This window comes from Telmatherina bonti (assembly GCF_933228915.1).
Source record: "Telmatherina bonti genome assembly, chromosome: 1".
In the NCBI taxonomy this organism is placed as follows: domain Eukaryota; kingdom Metazoa; phylum Chordata; class Actinopteri; order Atheriniformes; family Telmatherinidae; genus Telmatherina; species Telmatherina bonti.
Window position 1 is genome coordinate 34532899 of NC_136619.1, and position 12133 is coordinate 34545031.

General features: G+C 38.4%; 1 protein-coding gene across 1 annotated transcript in view; it reads left to right on the forward strand.

The window, feature by feature from the left end:
- The window catches only part of trip4 (thyroid hormone receptor interactor 4), a 116621-nt gene that overhangs the window by 43240 nt on the left and 61248 nt on the right, over positions 1–12133 (forward strand). Inside the window, exon 12 of the mRNA XM_079241422.1 lies at positions 6545–6647. Coding sequence (XP_079097548.1) covers positions 6545–6647 — 103 coding nt within the window. The remainder of the gene's footprint in view (positions 1–6544; positions 6648–12133) is intronic.

Below are 12133 nucleotides of genomic sequence, written 5' to 3' on the forward strand. Positions count from 1 at the left end.
CCCAGAATGCCCCAGGGCTATAACCCTGACTGACCACACCAACAAGCTGCCACACTGACCACTTGTGTGCCATTGTGATTCACATGAGTTATTCTCACCCTCTGTGTTTTTATATAAATTAACTAAACAATTTCTTAATTCAACACCTGTGTTTCATAACAAGCTCAAATTGAATCGCATTTTGTAAACAAGTCCACTCTGACTACATTAGATCCTTCCTGATGAATATGGAGGGCTTTAGAAAACCTCTTTGTCACACAACCACAATGTTTTGTGGCCTTTTGATTAACGGGGAATGGAAACAATTAGGTGGGGGGGAGGTAGCGAGGCAAAGCAGCACATTCAACAGCTTTAAATGCTAATTAGCTAATGGAGGATGAAAGAGCAGGCAACTGGCGGGGTCTCACATGAGCACACTCGAGCTCTGGTTGCAGCTATGCCTGTTTCATGTGAATTCAGGAAGACCACCACCATTTTGTTTCCTTGAGAACCACTAACAACACAGCCATCTTGTGTAGAGAGATTCTTTTTCGGTATTCATGTCAAATAATCCTGATCTTTTCGCTAAGACCTCCTATTGATTTGCTCCTTTTTAAAAATCACTTATTAGCAGTTTAAATCGCCTCTTCTGACCGATTTTTAGCGCAATAGATTTTTATTTGTCCAACACTCACTTTAGATGTTCATAGGCCGTAAAAAAGTTATCATGGTGATTGAAGAGCATTTTTAATGCACTCTCAACCATCCACACTATACACCAATATAAGCTCTTTTAAGATATGAAATATGTGAAATTGTCAAGCTGTTTAAGCAGCTTCCTACCGTCTGGTATCTTTTTATATTAATGTTCTTTGAGCCTTCACTCAGACAGTTACACAGCACATTTACACACACAGCAGCAGGCTTGCGTGATATTTCTCATCTGGGTTGTGTGTGAGAGACTGAGTGGTGTGTTAAAATGTTATGATAGCAAGGAAGAGGATTTGTTTTTTGTGTTCCCACAGGAGTTAATGGATTTTCAAACTTATTTTGAGTGCAACGCAAGCTTGCCTTCCTTCGCTAGAGATGTATGCATGAGCACGGAATTAGACGACATGAAATTAGGGCTTATGTTAAATTCTTAATGTGGCCCATAATATGCATGCTTGATATTTATGAATAACATAAATTAAATATGAGTATATGGAGAGGGTGTGGTTATAAGTAAGCTGTTTTTAAAAAATGGCAAAGATGATAAACATCTATACTGTAATCCAACATGGAAGAAATGTGCTATTATGTCCCTATCATTTGTTTTCAAGGAGTCGGATTGTAATTTTTTAAAATTGGTCTGAAGCAATGGGTCGCCATTGGCTTCCAGAACGTTTGGCAAAGTTTTTATTTGGACTTTGCCTGTTACGGCTGCAACTAACGATTATTTATTTTGAAACATTCAAACTTAGCTATAGTGTCATATCCAAGCTATACAGAATTTACCTCAAAAGCAACACAAATTAAATAAAATATTTTAACATCTTAATTTTCGTAGAATTGCATTGAAATGATTATTTACATCTTGAAAATCCTGTTTCGTAGGTAAACAAGGGCCAAACCGTTTAAAAAATTCCTGAATCCAAACGGTGATCCGTGTCACCACCAAAACTATATCACCTCTTCCTTTTCACATTTCCAACAATTCGTGAAAATTTGAGTTATCTTGAATATGAACAAACAAATAAACACCAGTAAAAACATAACCTCTTTGGCGGAGGTAACAACAGCACATCATTACTCGGTAATGCTAACTTTGCCATCCGGAATGCTGGAAACCATGACTCCAGGTGCTTTTGTCTCAGATGCTCATGCATGACTGTCGTGCTGCCGTGGTATGCCAACTCTACTTGGCAGACTACACATTTCACGTGTTTGACCCTTTGCTCAGCGTGAAATATCCCCAAACTTTGGAAATAGGTTGCACCGCCATCAGTTTGTTCTTCGTTGTTTAAGCAAAGACGCTGAACAAAATGACAATACTGCCCCCAGCACTTCCTGTTGTGCTTTGCGTCATTTGCTTGGTGTTTAGAGTTCTCATACTGTCTGAAAAGTTGTGGTTGGTAAATGGCGTTAAGTTGCCTGGTGCAGTGTTTTACTAGCAAAGCTATTAAGGGCACGTTATAACGCGACGCATCGACAATTACATTTTGCGTTGATGAATTTTCATGTCAACATTATCAGCCTTATTGCTTGCTAATTAAAAAATAAAGCATTTTCAATTCAGAACACGAGCAATGTTATTATTGTTGTTTTTTTTTTTTATCCATAAACACTCAACACTGACCTCTGAATCGTTCAAAAATAAAAAAGGCATTTAATTTGGTAAATGAACCAGTTTTGCCTGCATGAGAGAGAGCTTCAAAATGATCTCAACTATTAATAAGACACATCATCTGTTGTAATTTCCTCACTTGCATCTGAAAGTTGCCAAATAAAATCCATTTCGACAGATAAAATAGTATTTTTGCATCCAAAAGGTGATTTTCAAAGAGCTTTTAGCTAAAGAGGTTGACATATTGCGGTATGGTGTACATACAGTGTGAAAATGAAGTGAATTGGACAAGTTGGACACAAATGAAGAAGTTACAGACCTAAAAACAAAAAAGCAATGTTAAGCACAGAAACATCTCAGGGTGATGTTATTAAGGAATAAGAAGAAATCTAGCAAGGACTTGACATAGAGCCTGAGAGGCATATCTGAACCTTCAACTGCTGTTTACTGGAGTCCCAACAGAAATGGTCTGTAAGGACGACGGCTGTCAAGAAACCATTTTTAAGGAGGGAAAAAGGGATAAACATTGTGGAGGTGAGATCAGAGTTCTGGGAAGTGATAAATCCCATCACCGTTTCAGATTCTAGTATACACTGACCGAACTCACCTTGCATTGCAGGAAAATTTCACTCTGGAGGACGTCAAACCTTTGCAATTTTATCCACCCAAACGAGACGGCAGAACACAGTAAAACTTTTCCGTTTTACTGCCTCAGCATCATGGTGTAAATAGAACATTTGTTTGGGATCATCTTGACAGAGAACTCTCCAAAACTCAATCACCATGCAAAAGAGAGCTTCAATGAGCACGGAGATCTTTTCCTGAAGATTATCTAAAGAAAATACAATGAACAAAGAGGGTTCAAGTTATGTTGAAGAATAAATGTAGTCCAATCAAATGTTGACTTCTAGTTTTGTAAGACTCACACAAACAATCTCCTTTTCCCAATGTTCTGTATTTCTTGTCTTTTTGCAAATGACTCAAGAATTTGCTTGAGCTATTTCCTATTTACTACATATATATAGCATATTCTTTGTGCTGTTTTGAAGCCAAAACAGCACAAACTAGGTCTCTCCTTTCATTTAACCCTGCTGTAATGCCTTGGCGTGTATGTTAGGTTGGCAGTATTCAGGAATGTAGGAATTTCCAAATAGCAGTGCCTTTCCCAGTGAGTAGACTACCTACAAATATCCAATAACAATTCATTTTTTGGTCACAAGGAAACCAGAGATACCTTCTGAACCATTTAATGCCTCTCACATTGACCTGACATTGTACTATCAGGAGAACTCTAATTAACAACGTTGTATCTGGCAGAGTTGCAAGGACACAGACTCTTCTCTGCGGTTTGCTAAAGATTACAGAGAAGAGTTTTACAGTTTTTGGGAAAAGAAACTGCATCAAAACTTCACCGACATTCTCAAAACTTGATCGTGGTAGGCACATTGTTTTGGCATGTTTTGATCCATCTGTGCAATGATGGATTACCATCAATGAGACAATGAATTCTAAATTATACCTGCAAATGTAAAATTAACTCGCCAATTTTGTGTAAAAGTTAGCTACACTGCAAAACAATGACCCCTTAGCACATGAGGAATGATTAAAGAGGAATAGCTAATACTGTGGAAAGTCCCACAGAGGCATTGTGAGTGCTTTTTAAATGAGCTGTTCATTAGAAAACCCATTAACTTCTGCAAGTTGAAGCTGTTCTGTGCAGACTGATGTGTTGCAGTTACTGTTGGACATGAAGGTCTTTGAAAGCAAAGATTTACAGATTTAGTCACTTACAGCTGTGACTTGTGTTATTTTTCTTAATAAATAAATGTAGCTGATGGATTTACAGGTTTTAATCATAATTTGTGAGGGCTTACTTCTTAGCATAAGCTATATTTAGCTGGTAGCCCAACAGGTAATGGTGAAGGTTGAAAGGAATAACACACTAATTGTTTATACTCTACTATCAGTCTGACTTCTTAAAATTCTCACATTGGGCTCAGATTCTTCACATTCTTCAACTCCGCCTGATAATCTTGTTCAAGGACAGTCAGGAAAGTTTCCAATTTAATTTCTATCACTGTTTGCCAAAGGATCTCCAACAATGCCTAATGACTCTGTGAGGGTCTCCATATTTTATCACTCGCTGGCGTACAAGACTGAAGTCGACATGGATTTTGATCAGAAATAAGCCTCTCCTTCATCATTTCCCAGTTTGTCGGCAAGCCTACGGATGGGTTACAGACTCTGTTGATTTCTTTTAAAAGCCACAAATTTGTCTCAACCTTCAGTGCTCCTTTGAGGGAGATAAAGCGGCTGTGAATAAGAGGTGGGGATGGAGGAGGCGGGGGGGCCATGCTGTCATGAAAAGAGCCGCTTCCTGGCCGGCTAGATGCAATCATGGGCACTATCTGATAGCACTGGAGGAAATTGGATGAGCTGAGAGCCGCTAGCTGCCAGTGATGGGAAAGATGACTCCTTTGTCACTGTGTCAGTCAATTCCCTACTCTCACCTGAGAGACCAATCAATAACACAAGGATAGAGAGGTTTTCTCTTGTCTCGAGACCTCTGCATGCTTTAGGCTGCTGTCAATTATGAGCTGTAAAACACCCTCTCCTTCACAGGAATGCTAGATGGGATGTTATATGGTGTTCGCATAAATATGTTACAGCTGTGGTGTGTTTCTATCACGTTTTACGTATGGTTATGATATATTTGGGAGTCTTTTGAAGTAGGTTGTTTTACATGTAATGAATAGATGATCATAAATATAACACATATGAACCTAACCAGTTCTTCTAATGCGATTCAGAAGCCTACAGTACATTGAACAGTTTGAAAACACACAACTACCGTATTTTCACGACCATAAGGTGCACTGTACTAAAAGGCGCAGTCTCAGTTATGTGCGCCCTTTCTGTATTTAACACATACATAAGGCGCACCTGACCATAGGGCGCAGGTTTTATATACCGGTACAATCCACGCCCACACTTCCCCCTTTAACATTCTCAATGCACACAAGCATACAAGTATGCCTTTTTAAAAAATAGAGCGGGAGCAAAACCGAGTTTGGTTGTGCTTTATTTAAGTATTGATTACAAAGTACTAACATTTTTTAATCATCAATCAATCATCAATAGGCGCGGGGATGGTAAAACACACGGATAAAACAAGCACTCAAGTGTGTGTATTTAAAAATAGACCGGGACCAAAACTGAGTTTAGTACTCACATTTTTTTACCGGTAATCGTCATCAGTCAAACCCATCAAAGTCCTGATCCTCGGTTTCTGAATTGAACAGCTGCGCTAAATCTCCAGCAAACATGCGAGCTTCACTTTCTTCATTGTCAGAGCCACTTTCCGTGCCGTGCGGCTCCTTGGAAATGATGCTGGCTTTTGCGAAATTGCAGACAACAATGCCAGCAGACACGTTAGCCCAAGCGTCTGTCCTCCAACTCGGGCCACCTTGCCTTATGTCCACGGAAACTCAGCTGCGTCTTCTTTACCTGTCGGAGCTCGTTTTCCATCTTCCTCCACTTGCGAACCATCGATTCATTAATCTTAAATTCTCTCTCGGCTGCTCGATTTCCATGTTGCTTGGCGTAGTTGATGGCCTTCAGTTTAAACTGTGCTTCATAAGCGTGTCTTTTTGCCATTTTCAGGGTTGTTAGAAAAAGGCGTTCTGCATAACGCACATACCTGTTCTTTTATATGCGATCAACGCCCATGCTTCACCCTTTAACGTTCTCATGGTGTTCTCTACTACATCCGATTACAACAACACGCACACAAAGGGCGCACTGCACTATAGGGCGCGCCGCACATTTAGAAGAAAATCTAAGACTTTTATGTGCGCCTTATGGTCATGAAAATACGGTACATCTGAAAAAGCCTTTCGTCATGTCAGAATTTGATGCTGCTAGTTATATATTTTGTGTCATCTTTAAAGCTCACAAGCGCTGCAGCTGCCCTCATTAGCAACTACATCATTGGTTGTGCAATTATAAAGCATAAGACCCAGTGAGACTCATAACTATCAGTTGCTGTCAGGCATGTAGTATTACATCAGGCATGAAAGACATCCAGCAAGATGTAGGCGTATAAACAGACACTCGCTGAATGATTCATGATCGCGCCACCGTCCTGAGCCTTAACATATTTTCTGTGTACAATATGTGGACGTGCTAGTTGTGTGTAAGATGAGGCTAAACTGTTCTTTTCATCATCCCTCCCTGCAGTTCCCTGATACCTGTGAAGAGTCTGCCTCTCCATTCGTCTTCATCTGCACTAACCCCCAGGAGCTGCTAGTGAAATTCCCCATGAAGGGGAAGCACAAGATCTGTAAGTTCTTCTTCTTTCATGTCAGGGGGAAATGGAGTGGTTTAAATTAACCGAAGCCAGCCAAGGGTTTCAGTTTTTGCTTTCTTTTTTCTATCCGCATCCTCCTTTGCATTTTTATGCTCAGACACAAAGACACGTGAAAGCATAATAATGCTAAGCACGGTTGTTGATCAGGATATTTTTTGTTCATAAAATAAAATTACAGGCACAAAACCATTCTCACACACAAACACATTCATCCAGACCGTCTCCAAACGCCATCTGTAAAGACAGGATTTTGCTGTCAGGTTGCCTGGGGGACAAGCCAGTCCTGGATGTGCAATGTTGTTGCTGTATTGTGTGATTTATAGGAGAACTCAAACACATTTTCCCTCTGCTGCCATAGCTGCTGCTGCAAAATGATGTACCTTCAAGCTCTTTTGTTAATATTTCAGAATCCTCTAAAGACTTGGGAGAATTGTTTATGCAGCTGTGCCTCTTTCAGATCTTTTCAGATCGATGGAAAAATGCTTTTTAGAGAAGCTCAAGGTAGAATGTAGCTGGGTGAAACTGGACATAACGACTTCATCTCCTTTTCTGTGAATATCACGAACAGCTAAAGGATTTACTTGTTTAAACAAGGAGACTGATTGCAGGTCTTGGAAATGGTCTGACTAAGGTTAATGATTTTAGAAGTCTCCAAATACTGTTCAAATCTTATTTCCTTTTTATTTTGTGTCAAAACAATCTTTCTCGCTAAGTATTTGTGGATGCATGTACTTTTATTTTCATTTTCACATCAAATCCTGTTAACATAATGATCTTAATAGAAGACTGGATGAGATTGTCTTTGAGGCAAAGATTACCTAAACTGACAGTAGCTTGTAGTTAATGGTTCACTAGTTTCTTTTTTATTGGTAGATAAATAAATGTGACTGTGTTGAAGTTTCCTCATAGTAAATTATTAACCCTGAACAGACTTTATGTTCATGTCCTCACGACCTGCTGCCTCCTTCTGTTTCTGTTTCATCCAGCATGTATTTGCCAGCGTTGGGAAATGACTATCATTTTTACTTGTAATTATTTAAATTATTTTCTGCAAAAGCCTTCAATGTACAATAAAATAATTATGTTCATTAACTGATATATTCAGATAATAATAAAACAACTTTTTTGGAAAATAACATGAAAAATGCAAAGACATTTTTTGGAAAGTTTATGCATGTGATATTATCAGTGCAGTCATATTGTTTATTCTGTTTGCAATCTAATTCTCATGTTTCCTTCTTGTATTGTGGAGTTGTTCTGCTAGTTGGCTTATTGTCTAGAAGAAATAGAGGTTGGGTGTCATGTACTTTCTCAGCAATTGTACACATCTTTTATAAATTCTTGTAAAATAATGGAATAGTTCTGCTTTGAAATAGTGTTTCATAGTCCAAAGTTTGGTAAACCCAGCAGAAATAAGTTTATGCTCTCTTTTTACAATGTCAGCATCATGTTGGAAAATCAGTTTGACTGGGATCAGTATGTGAAAATCTTAGTATATTTTGCAACCTGGTACATTAAACACAAATGGCACCAATTGCATAAGATGTTTCCAATTCAAAAATACTTTGTCATGATACAAAGTGTATATAAACAATCTATGGTGATGATTTCATTGATGTAAGCCGCCTGGTCCAGGCTAACATTGTAATCATTTCCATTCAGTATCTCAGACTTAAACCAGCTGTCAAAACTCTGAAAGAGTTATTGGATTGCCTGATACTCATTACAGATAATGCCATTAAGTTTTTGCAATCTGAGTTTTGCACTTTGGCACACAAAGTGAAATCTGCAGAGATTTTTGCACTCTTTGGGATTTGTGTTATTTCAGTCTTTTCTTTTACTGGACGGGATTCACAAACATCTTCTGATCGGCATCAAAGGGCTGCGATGCCTTTGCAATTGTAAACAGTTTCCATCCATCTTTTTAGGTCGATTGGCAACATGAATTGGCTTTTCATCTCTGCTGCTAAGGCGCTTGTGTCTTCCAGACAAACTTGGTTCAGCACTGCTGTCGGCCCAATTGTGCCCCCCCCCCCTCCCCCTCCTTCTGTGATGGGAATACAAACAGGAATACATCTAGTCTATTTCCTCCCCTGCGAAACTGCTCAGTGTTCTTCCATCTGCCCTATGATGGACTGGCAACCTGATCAAGGTGTACCCTGCCTCTCAACTGGTCATTACTAAGATAGGCTCAAGTCTCCCAATGACCCTGCGTTGCCATAAGCAGGTAATGAAAATGGATCAGTGGATTTGCCATCAATTGGCTTCTTGTTGCATTCATCATCATACCCTAATTCCAGATAATAACCATCTTTGCATCCTATTAGGTTTATATTTTCTGCATCTTTGAGTGCATAAGGGGTAAAGTAACTTTTTTTTTTATTTGAGGGTGTTTGCAATCCATGTGTGGAAATGGTCTCTCCTCTAATTTGTTGTGACCTGAATTTGCTGCAAGGAAACCAGATACTGTAAAATGCTAAAATATGCATTTGAAGTTGGGTTTTTTGAAAAGGCTACCCACATTCTTATAATTTAATTAAGTACCTTAAAAACAATAAGATGTTAAATAAAAATACAGGAGAAACTGAGCAGATTTTTAGAATAGAAGGAAATTTGTGTTAGCAGATCTATTGTTTGTCTATGGAATGCATCCTTCAAGGAAATTGTTATTCAGACCTTCCCCAAAGAAATTCTCAGTTCCACTTAATCCATTTCATTGCGATAATGCTGAACCTAATCTTAAGAAAATAGAAGGGATGGAATTAAAAAATATAGTGGTGCTGATCTGAAATACTGGATGGTTTTATTCTGTTTCAGTGAAATGTTGAAGAATTTGAACATCCTGCACAGTTTGGGCACCTCTGGACAATTTCAAACTTTTGAAACTTTACACACATCAGAATTAGATTAGTTGGTAATCCTGGGAAATAAAAACCTTATGAATGCTGAACACGTCTCATAATCTGATGGCAATGGACTCTTTTAAGCAGCTGCCCAGCACCAGATCATTTGAATAATTTATTCCACAAAGCATCATATAACAGCTGCATTTTGGCTTCCTGCACCATGTCACCTTTCAGCAACAGGATATCAACACACTTCCTGTTTTCAATGCAAACCATGAGTGATTTTACAAAACCTGGGAGGAGATTATCAAGAGAAGTTCAGAAAAGAAAGAGAAAGTGAGAGATCACGAGATTAGACAAGAGTCAACATCAGGCTGATTTTTACTGGCTGGAGAGAGCTCAGAGAAAAGACAGGATGAAAGTTGGATGCCGAATTAGCCATCACTTCGAGGCACCAAACTGTATTTCGTGACGTTTTTCCTGCTTGCGATGTTATCAGGTACTTAGGAAAATTAGTGCCTTTTTCCAAAGAGAAAACAATCAACAGAGACATGAAGGATTTTTAAACATCCTGAAGTAATCACTGTTCCAATGTCTGAAGTGCTGCAACACTTTCATAAAGCTGAACTTATAATTCATCTTAAAGTCAGCAGCATAAAACATTTTATCTTTCTTTGTCTCAAAATACAGCACAGTTTCAAATGTAAGCAAATCTGGATGTTCTGTGAATTCATCGAGTTAAAATCTGTTTTTTTGGCTTTTTTCAACAGACATCAGCAGCCAGTGGCAAAGGAACTTTTCAGCTAATATTTTAAGTGGTTGAGAGAAGAAAGAATTCAATAACAATTCAGAAAATATTATAAACATAGTCCAGATGATCTTTTGAAAAGCTGAAAATGAAGAGTTGGTGCCTTGTAACATGGCAATTATCTTTAAACTCTACAGTTGAGTCTCAGTCGAGACAAGTTGAAGGTTTAGCCACAACCTTTAAAGTTTATTGACATAAACATAGGAGAACATTGTCATAAGACGACATATCCACAAGGAAGAATAAGACTATTTTTCAACCAAGGGGTGGTAGAAATTCACATTTTCATTTATTTTAACATTGATCACTTCACAACTGCCAAGTTTTCCCTGGACAGACCAACAGCCTGGAAGGCAGCACCTCCTATATATATCAGGAGGCACCACCCTCTCAGCCCAATAATGCAATCACCACACATGTCTGCAAAGAATCAATCAAGAAAATTAATCACAAAACATGATTTTGACAACAGCTCACTTTCCATAATTCAGCACACAAATTCATAATAAAAAAATTTTAAAAAATCATTTTTTCATATGCTATTCAGTGTATATCTTTACACCCCTAATCACTCCCCATCAATTATTCAATGAAGAACAAGACCCGCCCATTCACACTCTGCAACAGCCCTAACTGTAGGCAGGCCCTGTCAATGAAGCACTGATTTTAGGCAGGCCCTGTCAATGAAGAAAAACTGTCTTAGGAAAGGAATGACTGACATTACTGAAAATACAAACATAAAAAGAAAATGTTTGGTAAATATAAGTATAAACAGAGGAAGCACTTCAAAACTTAAGGAAATAGTGCTTCCTAACAAACATCATGACAGACATCCGATAAATACAGCATTAGAAGGAGCCGGCTTGGAGGTAGAATGGACAGAAAAGTACTGAAAGGGTCAAACTTGCTTCAGAAACTGATGCTTCCTAAAGGGCTTGGCTCTGCACCGCTTCAAGTGTAGGGTGCATAAAGATTTTTAGGTAAACTTCAGGCCATTTTTTTTTAATACAACAAATCAAGTTATCTTTTCCTTAGTTACAACAAGACGTGTGTACCTTCCAAATATGTACTCTGACTCGTTTGGAAGTACGCTGACATTTATTATTCACATTTCTGGTCCAGAGACTTTTTGGTGACATGTTTCTCCAACAACAAGATAAAAACACACTTTCAACATAAATAAAGGAAGGAGAGTGGAGACAGCGCTATCGGTGGAAGTGAAGAAAGAGAGAAATTGTGTAAGCCGTAGACACCACAAGAATAATGAGACTGCTGTTGAGAAAAGACAAAACACAAGGATGGAGATTTAGCTTTGTTGTTGCTTTCTGTAAGTAATATCAGATTAGCTTTCTTATGCTGTTTGTGGGATTTGCTTTGCTTGACTTTGCAGGTAAAATTGCAAAGGTGCAGATTTAAAATTGTGAGAATCTTATCATTTCTTCCTCTGTGCATTATTTGTTTTGAATCAGAATAGGTTGAGGTCTAAGTTATTTCCACTTACAAAGCTATTTAAACATGTCTGAAGTCTCCAGACATTGGCTTTTGTGCTCTGTATCACAGCTAACAGGTAATACAAGACATTCAGTCAGCTTGTTCAGCTGTGTTATGTTGTTTGATTAGAGATTGAATTATTTCTAACCTTGTCGCTATTGACCCTGCCTCATAGATGAAATCCAAGGTAGCCACCTAATTGTCATTTCAGACTGGCATGCAAATAACTCAGTGAAATCTTGGAAATTATGCTTCAAAAATGTAAATCAGAATAAGCAAAATGTATTACAGAAAACTCCAACATTGCCTTTACA